Below are 17,991 nucleotides of genomic sequence, written 5' to 3'. Positions count from 1 at the left end.
TATATTACTGCATGTATTACAATGAAATAGAATAGAGAATCTACATCAGATAGTATACCAGTATGCCCACCAGGCCTAACATACATCATGTAACATACCAATGTTCCTGTCTGACCAATCCCCCTCGTGGCACACTGGACCACTTGAAGTGGTGTTCGTCCCCCCTAGAACCACCTCAATCGACCTTATTTTGACATTCACAGGTCCGTATAGCAGGACAAACACCGACAAACACTGACGAACATTGACGAACATTGATCCAGAACTGAAGCCCCTGTCCACATTGATTGGGACACCCTGAGACCCGTTTTGAGTGCACTAACCATCTTTCCCTGACTCTGCTAGGTCTATGGCATGTCTTTTAATACAAATAAAATACATAGTATAACATACCAATGTTCCTGTCTGACCACTCCCCCTCGGGGCATGCCAGATCGCTTGAAGTGGTGTTCGTCCCCCATAGGACCACTTCAATCGACCTTATTTTGACATTCACAGGTCCACTACAGCAGGATGAACACCAACAAACACTGACAAACATCAACGAACATTGATCCAGAACCGAAGCCCCTGTCCACATTGACTGGGACACCCTGAGACCTGTTTTGAGTGCACTAACCATCTTTCCCTGACTCTGCTAGGTCTATGGCATGTCTTGTAATACAAATAAAATACATAACCATCTTTCCCTTTCCATGACTCTCCTACATCTATTGCACGTCTGGTAATACAGCTAAAATACATCAGATAATATACCCAACTATGCTATGCAGATTTGTATTTTTCGAAGATGTTAAAGAGTTCGCATACCGGTCCACGATCCCACCATGAACCCGTCTCCAGTTCTTTTTCGGCATCCATTACCTGAAGGGCCTTCTTGAGATGCAATATTATTTTCTTCGCTGCTTCCGACTCATTGGCTATCTCTTTCCTCATGTTATCCCTCTCATCCATGGCAGGCATATGATCCGCATCTTCGGCCGACTTGTACTTTCCTTTCTTGCTCTCTATCAGTGAAATCATGGCCAGCAGTGGCCTGTGGTAAAATGTCCCTGGTGAAGGGAAATATTTGCTGGGAACATGTATTTTATAGATATGACATATGATGTACTCGTTCTGTCCTTCGCCATCATCGGAAGGGCCAGTACCATCCATACGATGATGCGATGTATTGCTGGATGCACTGCGTTAGTGCCTGCCAGCCCACGCATGGTCTGTTTGCCTTCAGGAACCTTTGAGCAGTCATAATTGATTGCGATCTCCGTGAGATGCATGGTGGAATATGAAAGGAAATGACCCCCGGACGTGAGGCCATTCTGTGGAGTGTACACCATGTGGTTAGCCCTGGGAGGCTGAATCCTGTTAGGGTGTCATTAATCATAAGAGCACGCTCGGGAATTGGGAATAAAAAATCATACAGAGTATCTCCACGTTGAAGATGAATGGTCCTGAGAGGATACTTGTGGAACTTAAGATTGACGTTGTCAGCAAAAATATCATCCCAGGCCTTGAATAGATTCTCTCTGCGTGCATCCTGACTTCCAGGGGTGTCAAAATAACCCCATATCTTGCTGCCGGACTGTACGGTGATGTATGTGCATAGCCCCGCCGCATCATGGTGAGGGTATGTGACAAAACCCCCATGTGTCAGTAGATCCCATCCACGAAGTCGTTTGACATCCCCCAAGACCACCTGCACGCCATAATATGATTTTCCCGCGTTCTTACCAGAATGGGGGAGATAAACGTCGTTCATGGTCATGGTCTTTGCATTTACATTGTCGGATAGTTGCCTGGTGCATTCTTCAGCATCCAAAGAATCTTAATACGAGTTCCAATCGACGACATACCTGAGGAATATGGGAACCTCAGGCTGGGTATTTGGGAAGTCAAGGAGGTTCATGCATGTATTTTCATCGTCTGCAAGCTCAATGAATTTTACTCTGCTGAGCACTTCAAAAACTTTGCTCATGTCTGGCCCCCCCTTTGCCTCCTGCTGCTCTGCATGCTTTAATGCATCTAATTACCTTTAGTGATATGAATTTTAGCGATACGATGATATCCATACCTTGAACGACGACTTCCTGTGATATCGTCAGGTGGAAGAAGCGAATGTCTTCACAAGTGAAGTCGAGGGGTGGATTATTCAGCTTCCATCCCCTGACCAACACTGCACATCCCCTTGACAGTGAATCGCTGATGTTGTCGATTAGCTGTGCGAGTGAGCCCTTGTCCCCATCATACTTCAGCTCCACTAGCATCGTCCACCCATGTCCATACTGGTATTCAGTGGCAGATACGGCCTTGGACATGTACTCGACCGCATCACAGTCCTATGGTTGTCATTTATCAGCTCCTAGATTCAAAGGTTCTATCAAATTTACATACCACTTTACTGAACCATGGAGCATATGTTCTTATATCCAATGATTCCCAATCGATCACCTTCGTATCCGGTGGGCAGGTGATTTGATCGAGGAAAGGAACCCACTCAGCGATGGGTTTGGCATCTTCAGCTGTAAATACGATCAGGACCTTGAAGAATAGGAAAGAAATCGAAGTGCTTACTCCTCTGTCTTTTTTTCTTGTTCGTGCTGCAGTGACCTTCTGGTTTCAACACCTCCTTTCCTTTGCCCTTTCTGCTTGCTGATGTGGATGAAATCGGGGCACCCTTGACTTCCTCATCATCCAATTTCCTCGATCCAGTCCCACCTACATCCCTTGCCTTTCTCTTCCGCAATCAGCTACCAGCTTCTTGCATAGGGACTGCATCCTCTGCAGGTGGCTTTTGAGCCCTGCCAATGACACCTTCGCCCTGCTTCTCCAAATCCTGTCATCATCAGCATGTATTCTCAGAGTTTTGTAGATCGCACACTTACCTGGGATTTGGATTTGGGATTGGAAAATTGCATCCCCATGAGCCACAGGATGTCAGCATTCGTTGGGGGGTGTTGGAATCCGATTCTGCGAAATTCCACTTCCATGGATGTGAGGTAGTGGGGATAGGATGTATCATTAGCCAGCAGCCGGATCCCATTGATGGGGCAAGGTGCAATCATGCATTCATCTCCTGCAACAGTAAGATGAAGAGTGTCTTTGGGATCCCATCGAACCCAACCGCTTCTACCAAAGATATACATATCGTTTGGAGCTAAGTAAATAGTACCCTGACGCTCCCTCATGCCACCAGCATGTGGAATTGCGCTGGAATCTTTGACCAAGCGGAAACTGACAGGAAACATTTTAACTGGGTAGATTGGCTGGATCGTGGAAGCCTGAAATTGCGATGATGCCATTTCGAGTAGGATGTGAGCGGTCTATCGTGGTGGAGGTGAGAAATAGTGCAAATCGAAGGGTCAGATCAAACTTTGATCTGTGACCTGCCAAATATGGAACACGTGTGCTACACATTGATAATGATACCATGAACTATGCCATAAATGTTACTAATGCCATGAATAGGTAGGTAGGACGACTCGTATTCACATTGGGTGATTGGCCCAGTGATCTAATGGTCTGATAGAGGCTATGGCTATGTGGACCCACCCCCCTCGCTCTCTCTGATAAGTATGCTGGACCGCTTTAAATGGTGTTCATCACCCCTTCATCACCCTGACATCATTCCCATTGACCTTATAGGGATGTTTCCAGGTCCATACAACATGTCAAACACTGCCAAACACTGGTGAACACCCGCAAACATCAGTCCAGCACTGAAGCCCCTGTCCACATTGACTTGGCCAGCCTTCGACTTGTCTCAAGTCCACAAATCATCTCTCCCGGACTCCAATAGGTCTGTTCCATTGCATAGAATACAAAAGAACTGTATCAGATGATATACAAGTGCACCCTCCTGACCACCTTCTCTCAGAGGATGCTGGATGCTGGACCACTTAGAATGGGGGTTCGTCCCTTAGACCCCATTTCAATTGACCTTGTAGAGAGACATTCTGGGTCCATACGACATGATGAATGCTGACAAACATGGGCGAACACCCGCGAACATCAGTCCAGCACTGAAGCCCTTGTCCACACTGACTGGGCCACCTTTGCACTTGTTGTGAGCCCACGATTCATCTCTACCAGACTCTGATGTGTTTATAGTAGTGAATGCAATACGAGTAAACCACACGAGATAATATACATACCCCGAGGGCATTATTATTACAAAGTGGCAATGATAAATTGGGGGGAATGATGCTGGAAGTACTGCTGGAGGCCAGCATCATATACATGGATTTAATAATACATAGCAAGAGAGGGAGATGTCCCAACTTTACAGAATTGAATTGCAGCCGATGATACAACACACAAGGGAGGCTAGGGTGGTTGACATTGGGGAGATTAACGAGTACTCTAAAGAGTGTCATGACACACAGGGGTTGATAGGATTTGGTGGGTAATGGGTAGTGATGATATACAACAAAGTTGAGATTGTACTGACTACATGTTCACTATGTATCATCTCTCAATGGTATCAGAAAGGCTCAAATTGTCGCATATAAAATAATTATGTATGTTCAGCAGAATGATTTTCATTACAATATTTGTGATATATCATAAATAGTTCTCCAACATATCTCACTTTGTTTTGGAATTAACAATCTGCTTTTTTGTGAGCAGAAAGTTCAAAGGGGTAGGAAGTATTTACTTAGCCCAAATATCGTATTGCAATGATGAATTGTGTTCCAAAGCTTGTCTGCGAAACATTCTGCCTTTCATCTTTCAACGAAAAATCGAATCAGATATAAAGTCTTTCCACATGAGAATCATAGAGCAAAACATCAAAAATTATTTCTGCATGAAATATTGAGAATATTATTACATGTTCCATGCTGTCATTGTCATCATGTGTGTGGTGGTGGCATGGCCATCATCATTCTCGTTGTCATCTGTAAAGCATCAGGACTCACTGTGCTCCACTTCATCTGGTGGCCAGACTGATGCCAAGCATCTTCCATCTGAGGCATGATCCTTTTCTTACATTGCACCGGAGGAGGGGTAATCTTGGTTGGGTGGACTGAGTTGGTTCCTCCATGATATCATCATCCATTATACCATGCACTGCGCATTGTCATTTGCATGGTGGTGGTGGTGGCATGGCCATCATCATTCTCATTGTCATCTGTAAAGCATCAAGACTCACTGTGTTCCACTTCACCTGGTGGCCAGATTGATGCCAAGCATCTTGCATCTGGGGTTGAATCCTTTTCTAACATTTTGCTGGAGGAAGGATAATCTTGGTTGGGTAGACTGAGTGAGTTCCACCACCACAGCATCATCCATTATACCATGCACTGTGCATTGTCATTTGCATGGTGGTGGTGGTTGCATGGCCATCATCATTCTCAATGTCATTTGTAAAGCATCTGGATGCACTATGTTCCACTTCACCTTCTGGCCAGATTGATGCCAAGCATCTTGCATCTGAGGTTGAATCCTTTTCTAACATTTTTCCAGAGGAAGGGTAATCTTGGTTGTGTTCCACCTCACCTTTTGGCCAGATTGATGCTGAGCATCTGGAATCTGAGGTTGAATCCTTTTCTAACATTTCGCCAGAGGAAGGGTAATCTTGGTTGTGTTCCACCTCATCTTCTGGCCAGACTGATGCTGAGCATCTGGCATCTGAGTTTGAATCCTTTTCTAACATTCTGCCAGAGGACGGGTAATCTTGGTTGTGTTCCACCTCACCTTGTTGCCAGAATGATGCCAAGCATCTGGCATCTGTGGTTGAATCCTTTTCTTACATTGCACCAGAGGAAGGGGAATCTTGGTTGGGTAGACTGAGTGGTTTCCTCCATGACATCATCATCTGCTATATCACACACTGTGCTGTGATCTGCAGTGTCATACAAAGACATGTTTTCTTCTTCTGAGTCATCACATAGGTTCTTGTGCTGCTGTGCACTTCATATCCACTTCAGGCAGACCAGATTTGACACAAAACTGTAATTTTCTTGCAGCCTTTAAACCCACCTTAGGCTGCCTACAAGACTTGAGCAGCACACAAGCTGAAGCCAATGTCTTCACTCCACTTCTGCCTCTTGGCAGTAAGCTGTGTTTAAAGAAGAGCTGTAGAGGGAGGCATGTGCACTTGGTATAGGGAGGCTCAGACCCTGCATGGGACAACCACTGGCAGGAGCAGCAGGATGAGGATGAGGGGGGAGCCATAAATGCAATTACAAACACTGCAAAATTAGTTCCATCACCACCCACAGGCCAATATATCCATGCACCCCCATCTCAAAATTGGCCACTCATTTTGCCAGATACTCAGATGACACTCAGATGGTAGTATGATCAGCTTGGCATGATGTAGCAATGCATTTGAAAGCAATGGCAGTCACAAGATCTACATCTATTTATACAGTAGTCCACTACTTAATATTACATGCTGTGTGTATTGAATGACCTGTGTTCAAAGACTCCTTTGTGCCTCTCAAAGGGACCGATTCAATATCTTAGAACAATGTAACCACAAGCATCAATATATGTTGCCTCAACTCAATACAGGCATTCATGCTCTCTTTCAGTTATAATGCATGGAAATAAATTCAGTACTACAATTACAACAGGCATCAAGTACAGGCATCCATACACCAGGATGCTTGAGTCAAGAGATCATGGGCAAGTAGGTTGAGTGGCAGGCAAAGCCTTGAAAGTGATGGGAGTCAGAGAACATTTAAATTTGTTTACTTTTTTTTAATTTTATTTAATTAATTTTTCCCTTACTTACAGAGCCTCAGTCAATCTTGTCCTCACTAAGGTATATCTTATCACTTATGGCTCTTGTAATAATATATTCAATACAGCAGAAGGCAACTATGCAACTCATCAATGAGTTGCAATGGTCTGCCACCAAAAAAAAATCACACTGCCATGCAAAGCACCTACCATGTATAGATAACAGCTCTGCATAGCCACAGATAGCCAGTATATATAGCATCCATTGTGAGAAAGGTATTTTTTCCCTCTCTTTCCCACCCTTCATTCTCTTTCTTCTGATCTCTCCCATCACCATCATCACACAGTAGGATGGCTTACACCTGCAGCACCTGTGGAGCAGAGTTTGACAACAAAAATCTACACAACACTCACAACGAAAAATGTGTCAGAGTATCAACCTTTACTGCACCTGATGGACAGCAGGTTACAGTGCACAGGACAGGCAGTGTATTCTTATGCTACTGTTCTGAGGCATCCTGCACTAAACCAACAGGGTATTCAACCACAGATGCCTTGAAAGCACACATGAAGAGGGCCTAGTAATCTAAACTGTCTGCACAGTTCCTGTCTGGAAAGTGCCTACTACTATAAAAGGAAATTCAAAAAGTGCCTAATAATCTACTTTCCAGAGTCCACCCCTGCCTCCAAGGGCAACCTGCCTTATATGGAAGGTTGCCTTCAGGCAACCTACACAGCCACTGAGGGCAACCTCCAAATAAGGAAGGTTGGCTGAAGGCAACCTGAGGGCAACCACCATATAAGGAAATAAATGCACAGCCACCAGAAAGCTGGTGAAGGGAAGAAACACAGCCACCAAGAGTCAAAAATAATAGTAAGCAACTGGTTGCTTATCTGAACCCAAGACGACTAGCAAGTAACTAGTGAAAAAAGCGGACATGGTAATGACTACTGACTACTGATGAGCAACTAGCAACTACTTAGAACAGACATGATGAATATGAGTAGCAAAAATAAGCAACTGGTCACTTATCTGGATGGAAGATGAGCAGTGAGTTGATTAGCAAAAAAGTGGACATGGCAATGACTACAGACTACCGACTACTGACAACAGACATAGGTGAATATAAGGGACTGGTTGGTTATTTGGAGGGAAGATGAGCAGCAAGGTGATTAGCAAAAAAAGCGGACTACCAAGGGATGTAGTAGTGACCAGGGACCACTGCCACTGATGAATGGCTAGCAAGCGATAATGACAGGGGATGGAGAATATGACTAGGGAAAAAATAAGGGAGCAGTTGGTTATGTGGACTACTGGACTATGGACTACTGAGTAGCAACAGCCACACCACGAACTGAAGAAAATAAGCAACTGGTTGCTTATCTGGACCCAAGATGACCAGCACATGATTAGCAAAAAAAGCGGACATAGTGATGACCAACGACTACCAATGACCGACTACAGACTACTGAATACCAAGCACTGACAGCAGACATGGACATGGGAGGAAGGATCCAATGCAGAAGTTTGTGGGAGGACACCCTTTTCAGGCCAGCCACTTGGCTTGTATGAGACGACACTGGAATTGCTCCAAGCTGGCTTGCATCTGATGAAGCCGAGGCTGAACATGAGTAGCAAAAATAAGTGACTGGTTGATTATCTGGACGAAAAGATGAGCAGGGCGTTGATTAGCAAAAAAGAAGACTACACACCTACCTGACCACTGACCGACTTGAAGATGACTAGCAAAGAATAAGGGACTGAGGGACTAGGGAGCACAAAGTACCAAGTACTGATGGCTATGCCACTGACCACTGGAAAACAACTACTGACTAGGAGGGACCAAGGGTTGAGGGATGAACATAAGGGAAGAAAATAGGCAACTGGTTATGACTGGTTATCTGGAGGCAAGATACAGTGACTTGCAAAATTGATTCAATGTTTGCACATTTTGGGTTGTTTGTTGAATTTATCAAGAGCAAAGACAAATAAGACCAAAGTATAAGTTGATGACACAAACCAATTGCACAGGGCTATCCATCCAAAAAAAAAGAATATGTAATTTGAATCAGTATGCATAAAGGTATATACAATTTAAATTGCCATGTCATCGAATGAATTTTGGAAGTGTGTATCAGAGATACAGAAAGTGATAATTTTAATACTTTGTATGACCTCTGTTGGCTTTTATCACTGCTTGGATGCTTCTAGGCATACTTTCAATTAAATTCTGACACACCCCTGGGTCTATATTATTCCACACCACTGGCACTCTCTCCTGAACCTCCCAAACACCATTTGGCTGTGTTGAACACTACTAATAATCTACTTTCCAGACTCCACCCTCACCTCTGCATGAAACCTGCACAGCCACTGAATGAAACCTCACAGCCACTGAATGAAACCTCACAGCCACTGAATGAAACCTATCCTTCTGATCCAAGAAGGATGCCCCATCCTACCTGGAGTGCAACCTTTAGTCAGCAAGTGCAACCACCCAATGGGGAGAGTGCAACCCTTAGTCAGCAAGCACAACCTCCATTGCTCTTAAGATACATGTATCTTGCACTACAGGAGAGAGTGCAACCTTTAGTCAGTGAGCACAACCACCAAATGGGGAGAGCACAACCCTTAGTCAGCAAGTGCAACCACCTCATGTGATGCGTAACCAACCCATATAAGTAAATTGAGTATACATGCATACTAATTGATTAGGTTTAGCTTACACTAACCCAAGTTGACCTTTTCACAGGCAATCCATTGGAATTGACACTGAATCTTAGGTACTGTACTTGATGCAGGATATGCAAGTCACAGGTACAAAGCACTGACTGAGAGTGTGTTCTTGAACAAACAAATATGACATCTCACCAAACACTTCTAAGCAAGTTTAGTATACATGTATACTAATTCCACAATCTTGGATGAAATGGCATGGTTTTTAAGGCCAGGGGGGAGGCCAATATTCATTGCAAGATGACATGTGGAGATAATACAGGCAGGGTAAACATCATACAAGGTGTGTCCTTCAATCCTCATCCATTCTGTGCAAGTTACTCATCACATCATCAGCCCACTGTTGCAATGGACCCTCAACCACCTTCCAGACAACAGGATGATTGGCCCAGGTTCCCTTGATCCACATATAGATGTCATGATCAGTGGGGAAGTGTTGAAGGGCCTTTGCCCAATCCAAGAGAATGGCCAAATCTGTGGGATTAGCCCTAATAGAGTGATGGATTGTAAATAAGAGTGCCTCCAAGGTGGATTCCTTCAGATCAACTGGCACATTGGACTTTGAAGTAGCACTGAGGGCTTTGATGACAGTTGCCCACTGCTCAGGTGTGTGGGTAATCTGCTGCAGCTTATCTGCAGCTGTCACATTCACTAGCAGGTCATATCCACCATCTGGAGCTCCTGATGTCCTTGCTTGCTTCTTGTGGTGTGTATCAGTGTCAAAGCCATCATCAGGAGTCAGCCATTTATCTAGGGTGTGATATGCACATTAGCATACATGTATACTAAAATTGTCAATAAATTTTATTACCTGAACCAGATGGCCCACTGTGGGCAGAAGATTCATCATGCAAATTCAATGCATGATGTGATGCACTGTGGGGGGGCCAGCAATTGCTGCCTTTGTGCTAAAAATCCATCATTTTAGTATACATGTATATTAAAATTCATAATAAAGACACAAACCTGTTGATGTACTTGGGCCCTCACTGTCAGATCCATCATCAGGTTGGGGGAGGATGCAAGATGGCTTCTTCTTTGCAAACTTCCTCACATGCCTAGCCATCTTGTCTAGGGCATGCTGCTGCTCCAACCTTGCCTGTTCTGAATAGGCTATGGTTGATGTAGAATGCAGTGACTGCACTGCATATGGATCAAGCTCAGCTGTCATGTGTCCTCACCAGAATTCTTGAGCCTCAAGGGGATTCAGATATTGCAGGCTTTGGAAATCTGACCCAAAGCCAGCAGTCCCAAGAAGTTCTTGGATCATGGGGAATGGAGCTGTATGGGTCAGGTCTGCAGTGGGCTCCTGCAAGCACATGGTCTTTTTGACTGTTACTGCTGCAAGACTCTAAAATAATAATTTTAGTATACATGTATCTTAAATTTCAGAAATAAACCAAATACCATCAAAAAATTCTCCAAGGGCATTTTCAGGTCAGGGTCAAGCTTGGCAGTGCTTTCACCATCACACAACCCCAGTGTTGGCACAGATATTAGCTTGACAATCTTCTGCATGGCATTAACATTTTGGGCTGTGATATGTGGTGCACTTGCAGCCCATTCCACTGCTGTCTCCAATGATTCACCAGCATACTCCTTGGGCATCAGTGCCAATAATGGATTTGAAGGAGACAGGATGGGTTGACTCTCCATGCCATCCCAATACAGCCAGGGGGCTTGAGACTTTGCACATGGACCAAAACCTTGGAATAAATCAAGCACACTTTGCTGCAGGTCCCAGATTGTAGGGATTTAAAGTAACTTCTCCCACTCAGTTAAGCAGTTAACCTCAAGAAGCATGTCAGTGATGAATGTTTGAGAATATTTGTTAGGAGTGAGTTGCTCCCAGGGGAAAGGGGTGAAACAGAGGATATTGTGAATGTTGCAGAAGTAACTTTTCCTCTCTTCTGAAACACATCCATCAAGACCTGCATTGAGTGCAGCAATGCTTGCTTTGGGTTGAGCCAATGATGGCTTAGTACCATCAAGTTCAATGTGATAGGCCTTCAAGAAGGTCTGGAAGGTGTCCAGCCATTTGACATCACCAATGGCATCGAAGAGCAGCTTGATTTGGTCCTTCTGCTTTTTCTCCCAGTCATTGGTGAACAACTTTGCTAACCCAACCCTCACCTGTGTAAGGGCAACTCAGTGGTGGTGAAAAAGCATTGTGATAAGCTGTGGTTTGATGAATATAAAGTACACTGAACAATGACATAGTATTACCTCATTGACACAGTTTTATTGCTTCACAATGTCCTTGATGTCCAGATGGGTTTTCAAAAATGCCATAACTGCACTTATGATGCATGTCCATGCTTGATTTGCTCCACACTGGCCTGTGATGGGATACTGGCAGAGTGGAAATAACCAATCTGCCACCTATATTGAATATTTTAGTATACATGTATACTAAAATAATACAATTTTGACTCACCTCTGCAAGGGCTGGACTGTAATTGATGTCATTGCCAAAGTTGTCCTGTTTGCACACTGTGATCTTGGAAGTGTTCCAATTTCCCATGATCACAATCATGCTAAGTTCAGTAAATAGGGGGCATGGAGTGTCGAGATGCACCCTCAGTTCTTGGACTGGGTGGAAGCCATGCTGAATCCACTGTAACTTGACAATGAGATTGTCCAAAACAGGCCGAGTGACATCAGTTGGTGAAATTGAGGGAAGAAACATGTCCAGCAATTCTTGTGTTGAGCAGATGATTTCATCAAAGTATTTTGCATATGCAGAGAAATAAGTGCTTTGCTCCTCAGGCTCTTCTGTGCCAAAGAGGTGCATTGTTGCTGACAATTTTTCAGAAAAAATGGTGTTCCACTTTCCCAGGAGGGAATCAACTCCAAGTGTCTCCAACACTGTGGTTATTGGTGGCTGAGTTGGGTTTTTGAACATTCTGCCAACCTCAGCATGAATCTGCTTCAGCAGACAGATGTGATCTTCTTCAGCCAATCCATGATTGGGCACATGGTGACCCAAAATTCAATGACAAGCAGTCTGCCAGTCCTCCATTTGAATGGGGGAGGCAAGAAAGTCTAGTACTGACAGCATGGGTTTGAATATTGCCAGGAAGAGCTGCAATGGTGAAGGAATTTAGTATGCATGTATCCTAAAATTATTAATTAATTAAATTTACTTACACCTGTGAGGTGTGGATTTAAATTGTCATATATAAGTGAAACTGTCAAAAGTTTTGAGCTTTCCAGGGATGTATAAGCAAAGACTTGAGCAAAGAACTTTGCCAACTCTCAGTGAGAGATAATGAATGCAGGGCAGACAGAGTTTGCCTGCTGTGAGTCTGACCAGGAACATGCAATCTGTGTGTACATGTTTGCTTCAACATCAGATTTTCCACACAGAAGGTGGAGGAGATTCTTCAATTTTTCTGTGTCAGTGTCCACCTTTTCAGGGCATAGTCAGTTTGCTGAGAGATGAAAAAGGACAACTGATTCCTGTGGTGACTGGCAAATGAGGTCTTCACAAAAATAGTATACATGTATACTAATATTAAATATTTTTAGGAGTTACTGAGATCAAAAAATTCAACAAGCCACACAGCTTTCTGGCTCAATTTCTCATTGGTCTTCTCCAATTCCTTTGCAGCATCACCTTTCTGACTTTCATTCTGCCCCTCACAAATCATCACAATTGCATCTTGGCAGTGAACAATGTCCTTTTTGTACAAAGTTTGAATGAGTGTGACACAGTGATTACCATTGATGAGGAACATTTCCGCCCCTGGTCCTGTTGCTTTGCCACTCCATTGAATGAAGTTTTTGTAAGGAGTGAGTTGGGCAGCAGTCTCCAGTCCACCTGCAATGAATGATTGGTCAATGCCAACTTGAATGGCTTCACCCATCATATGGTTTCAAAGTCCATCTGCATTGGCATTGTTCATCATCTTCCTCACCAACAAATGTTCCAATGGGGGTTGAACACTTGACATTTCAACTGAGGCCCATGGCCCAAGTCATCACTTGTGGCAACACACATCAGCCCCCACCCAATTTGAACTTTGTTCAACAGCTTGCCAATCTCATCCATCTCCCTAGTTGCAGCCACTTCTTTTGTAACCTTGGTTGAACAAAGGTGCAAATTTAGTACACATGTATACTAAAATTATGAAAATAATTTGAAAAGAAACAAGTTGATCTCTTGCAACAGAGGGACTTGTTGAAAATTTGTGGATAACTTACTTTTGGTGTGCGAGCCTAAAATAAGAAATTAATGAATTAATTACAAATGTAATTATTTCAAAATCACTCCAGACACCTACAGCTGTGTTTGTACTCATTATTGTTTATTTGTCAAAGTTTGGTTGTATGGGTTCAAGGTGTAAGCATCACTTGGCAAAAAGTTATGGCAGTATATATACCCAATGTCACAAATATTGAAAAATGTTTGTCAATATGTACAAATATTTACACAATGACATCATGACTCAAATCCACATGTCTAAAATCAATTAGCTACAAAAATAGCCTAATGCATAGCAAACTGATGACACAGCCACAGCCTCCATTCAACCTGCCATCAAGTGATTCATTTCAAGTGGAGTTTGAAATTGAGATGCCCTGGATTACACCTTTTGCTTCATCTCTTTTTGAACTTGAACTTCTTTCTATTTCCTCCTTGCTCATTTGCACCTTCCAATTGCCATTATGCCATGCACATGTTCAAAGTGCACCATCACCTTTGAGGTGAAGAATGAATATACTATGCATCAGAAGAGATGTGCTGGTGGTAGGATGGATGGACAGATAACTGTTTTTTTTAAGGAGACAAATCAAATAGTCACTGTTACACCAAATATTCAGGGGCTATTTGATTGCTTCTGTTCCCATCATGGTTGCCCTGGAAAAAGGGGTTACACCACTGTGGAAGGTTTGAAGAAGCATATGCATAAACTGAAGACAAGATGGATAGGACAGGTAAGCATTTGTGCCATACCTTTTAAGATACATGTATATCAATATTTTATTTTATTATTTTAGGAAAAGGAGATGCCAGTGGTTAATTCCCATCTTGTCATGAAAGCTCTACCTGAGCCTGCCACTGAGCCTGCTGATGTAAGCACATAAGATACATGTATACTAAGTCAGTGACTGATGTCAGTAGGCATTGGATGGCATTGCACAGGGTCATCAATGCAATGATCCCATTGTTGTCACAGAGGCTGACCCACCCATGGAAGCAGTGAGTATCTTGACAATGTGTCCACACCCTGTCTGATGGTTGGCCAGGCATATGACAGGGATGGTTTAATACACCACCCTTACTTGGATGCCATTAACCTTGTGGTGGATCCTCAGCTGAAGGCACTGTGCCGCCTGCTATGTCAAGTTGCTTTGATTCAAAATGAAGCACTGGCACATCTGCATAACCAGCACAAGGGCTTACAGGTTGACAAGGAGCAGTTCCAACAAGTGGTTGCACAGTTGGATGTGGCAGATGACTTCCCTGAGCCCTACTTTACTCAGGTCATCTCCCCTTTCAGAGGCCTGGAGGTTTTGACAGGCATTGGTTGTGGACACTGTGCATATGCCACATCCTCTTCCAAGTGCATGCAGGTCCATCACAGGGAACACCACAGGGATACTGCCACCCCCAAGGACTGGACTGCTTGCAAGATGCAGAGATTCAGCAGGAGTGGGAAGGGATGTGTCCTGTTCCAAGTCCATGACACTGCTGCCCCTGCCTCCCCTGTTCCAGTTGATGATGCCATTAGCCATCTTAGACAACAGATGGCCCAGGCATCAACATCCAACATGCCACAGGATGAATGTGTCATCAGTCCTTGGCATTGAACAACCAGGTGGCATGAGCATGTTGCTGGCCATGATGTGTGCATGCTATGTGACCTGGTAGAGATCCCAAGATGTGATGATGATGGCTTGTTCCCTGGACTCAAGGCAGCAGTGAGGCAGTACTTCAATGAAGCACTCAACCTCCTCACCATCACTGATGAATTGGTCCTGCAACAATTGAACTTGCCAGCACCACTCAAAGAGTAAGTGATTTAAGATACATGTATACTAAATTGGTGTGCTAACATTGGACTGACAGAGGCATCAGCAACACTCCCTTCCATCACCACCAGAATGAGGACACAATGGACACTTACACTGCACCAGTCATTGCATTGCTATATATGCTGGGGCGAGTGCAGCAGGAGAATACATACAGCCTACTCTTGCCTGACAACCTCATTGAAAAGGTCACTGCCCTGGGAACAGCCATCAGAGAGGGAGTGGATGTCTCTGCCAGCCTTCACCAAGTCCTGACTGAAGTATGGATGACCAAGTGGCCCAAGACCACTGGCAATCCCATGCCCTGTCCCACAGAGCAGATGCTGGCCCTGTATACTCTGGAGGGAGATGGAAAGCACAAGGAGCCAGCTGCAGTGACATACTACCTTAGCCAGGCTCACATACTGCATTTGCTTGGTATGCCTGAAGGAACTGTGGCAACAATCAGAATCAAGATTCAATGGTGTGGAAGAGCTGGCATGTGATGAACTCCAGCCTTGGTCCACCAAGCACACCAACTCTCCATTCAGTTGCATCCAAGCACTGCAACATCATGCCTCCTCCCTTGCATTCCAAACCATGTCTCTCCCTCACATCTGGTGGACTGACAACAAACAGTGGACAGAACTGCTCTACAAGGGACACAGAGTCCACTCAAAGGACTTTTGCACCCTGTTTGCAGCCAGTGCAACATCCATTGCTGGCCTGTGGGAGCACAAGGTCCTGAGGGGAATTAAGATATGTGTATCTTATGCCAGCCTGGCAGATGACCTGGGCAACCATGATGTTGGCTACTCCTTCCTGACAGACAGGCACAACACCTGCTTTGCTGACTGTGATGCCCTAAGCAACAAGTTTATCAGTGACCACTCACTGGCTGGCCACTTTGGAGTGTGGAGGGATGGCCAAATGATCTGGGACAAGGGAGCACTGCAGCAGTGGTTGGATGACTATGCTGAATTCCAAGGGGAGCTCCTGCTATGTTGTGAAACCCTCAGTGGTGCACCAGGACATGGCACAGAACTCACCCCTCTCACTTTCTGCAACACCAGGGAGAGGACCCAACAAAATGCAGGTCATCCTGGGCCAACATGTTGCCCTATTACACTGCTACCACAAGTCAGCAACAATGACTGGTCAAGAGAAGCTCATCCCCCATGCATTGGATGCCCTGACTGCTGACCTTGTCATCCAATCCTTGGCACTTGCCCATCCATTTGCAGAACTAGCAGCATATCTCTGCTATCCACACTGGCCAGAGGTCCTGCAGCACTACCAAAGCCAACTGTTTGTCAATCATGAGTGCCTCTTCACAACTGACAATATCAGCAACTGCATGGCAAAACTTAGTCTGCAGCATCTGCCACTGAAGCTGACAGTGAACCCTTGGTGCCACATCAGCATTGCTTTCAAACAAAAGCTTGGCTAGTTTGCAGAGGAGCTGATGGAGATGGTTGAGAATGATACCATTGATGCATTGCAAGCAGGTCACTCCCATGCCACTGAAAACTGGATCTATGGTCTCAGTCCAGAGGCACTCCCTGGTGCAGCAGAAGACATCATTCTCTTGTTCTTGCAGGCAAGCATGCAATGGCAAGTGATCATGCACACAGTACCTGGGGGGGTTCAATTAGGATACATGTATACTAATCCAGGGCAGTTCCAGGAGTTGGCAAGAGCTGGGAAACTCGGCCTAGAAGCTCAGCAAGAGACCAATGGAGGCACAGCAAATGACACTGGGACCATCTCAGAAGACACAATTGCAGACAAAGTTGTTGCAAAATTGGAAGAGAGAGTCCTTGGCAATCTGGAAGCCCACCTCATGGACAAGCTAGTTGCCACTCTTACCCCAGCCATTCAGACCATTGTGCAGGATGTAGTGCAAGCTGCAATGGGTAGCAGGACTCCAGACATCCTGATGGAGCATCACAACCACACTCCTACCAATGCCAAGGGCTGGGATGAGATGTATTTGGATGCAGAAGGGCCACCACCTGTACCTGAAGGTGGAGAAAACCAACTCAAACTGAACATGAAGGACAAGGGTGGGTAATGAAAATTTAGCATACATGTATACTAATTCAATTAACTAATCCAGACACAGCAACCAGACCACAGGAGCAAGAGAATGCAGAAGAGATCCATCAATTGAAAGACAGTAAGTTAACCAACAGTGACAAATACACTTGGTATACCTGTATACTAATGATCTATGACAGTCTGGCAGAGAATGCAAGCAAGAAATGAACTTGGACCCATTCAGGAGTCACACCAGCCACAGCCTGGAACTCATGGTGGGTGACAAATAATCCCAAACACTTAAGATACATGTATACTGATTTTGTGATATATTCAGTGCCAGCACCTAATTTGGAGGATCAATGCCTCCACACTCTGCAATGAGCATTGAAAAAGCCAAGTGTGACATGGTCATCATCTTACGAAAGGGATGCAGTACTGGCTGTCATGTGCAAGAGGACAGATGTCATCACCATGCTGAAGACTGGTGGTGGCAAGTCCATGTTGGCCAT

At 44.5% G+C, this 17,991-nt stretch overlaps 5 protein-coding genes across 5 annotated transcripts; 1 reads left to right on the top strand and 4 right to left on the bottom strand.

Moving 5' to 3' along the window:
- Nucleotides 1-765: 765 nt before the first annotated feature.
- On the bottom strand, nt 766-3,296 carry F5J12DRAFT_899406 (uncharacterized protein; the record flags this gene model as incomplete). The annotated part of the gene is made up of 8 exons (XM_051748169.1): nt 766-1,052; nt 1,112-1,359; nt 1,419-1,793; nt 1,851-2,019; nt 2,069-2,333; nt 2,389-2,516; nt 2,749-2,830; nt 2,880-3,296. The coding sequence occupies 8 exons, from the start codon at nt 3,294-3,296 to the stop codon at nt 766-768; spliced, it is 1,971 nt and encodes a 656-aa protein (XP_051594178.1).
- Nucleotides 3,297-4,847: 1,551 nt separating this feature from the next.
- On the bottom strand, nt 4,848-5,861 carry F5J12DRAFT_787667 (uncharacterized protein; the record flags this gene model as incomplete). The annotated part of the gene is made up of 5 exons (XM_051743686.1): nt 4,848-4,892; nt 4,914-5,032; nt 5,147-5,253; nt 5,292-5,651; nt 5,692-5,861. The coding sequence occupies 5 exons, from the start codon at nt 5,859-5,861 to the stop codon at nt 4,848-4,850; spliced, it is 801 nt and encodes a 266-aa protein (XP_051594177.1).
- Nucleotides 5,862-9,713: 3,852 nt separating this feature from the next.
- Nucleotides 9,714-12,215, bottom strand: F5J12DRAFT_899405 (uncharacterized protein; the record flags this gene model as incomplete). Its single annotated transcript, XM_051748168.1, has 6 exons — nt 9,714-10,171; nt 10,233-10,297; nt 10,603-10,772; nt 10,829-11,152; nt 11,213-11,554; nt 11,859-12,215. The coding sequence occupies 6 exons, from the start codon at nt 12,213-12,215 to the stop codon at nt 9,714-9,716; spliced, it is 1,716 nt and encodes a 571-aa protein (XP_051594176.1).
- A 733-nt stretch (nt 12,216-12,948) lies between these two features.
- Nucleotides 12,949-13,725, bottom strand: F5J12DRAFT_787665 (uncharacterized protein; the record flags this gene model as incomplete). The annotated part of the gene is made up of 4 exons (XM_051743685.1): nt 12,949-13,244; nt 13,376-13,505; nt 13,628-13,642; nt 13,708-13,725. 4 exons carry the CDS (start codon nt 13,723-13,725, stop codon nt 12,949-12,951), a joined length of 459 nt encoding a protein of 152 aa, XP_051594175.1.
- A 604-nt stretch (nt 13,726-14,329) lies between these two features.
- F5J12DRAFT_899404 (uncharacterized protein) lies at nt 14,330-17,513 on the top strand (the record flags this gene model as incomplete). The annotated part of the gene is made up of 7 exons (XM_051748167.1): nt 14,330-14,362; nt 14,426-14,500; nt 14,550-14,627; nt 14,675-15,224; nt 15,300-15,441; nt 15,498-15,877; nt 16,897-17,513. The coding sequence occupies 7 exons, from the start codon at nt 14,330-14,332 to the stop codon at nt 17,511-17,513; spliced, it is 1,875 nt and encodes a 624-aa protein (XP_051594174.1).
- Nucleotides 17,514-17,991: the final 478 nt, after the last annotated feature.

Source organism: Pisolithus orientalis (assembly GCF_024613125.1).
Source record: "Pisolithus orientalis strain OTSU chromosome Unknown F5J12scaffold_135, whole genome shotgun sequence".
NCBI classification, from domain to species: Eukaryota; Fungi; Basidiomycota; class Agaricomycetes; order Boletales; family Pisolithaceae; genus Pisolithus; species Pisolithus orientalis.
This window is presented reverse-complemented; position numbering and strand designations above follow the sequence as displayed.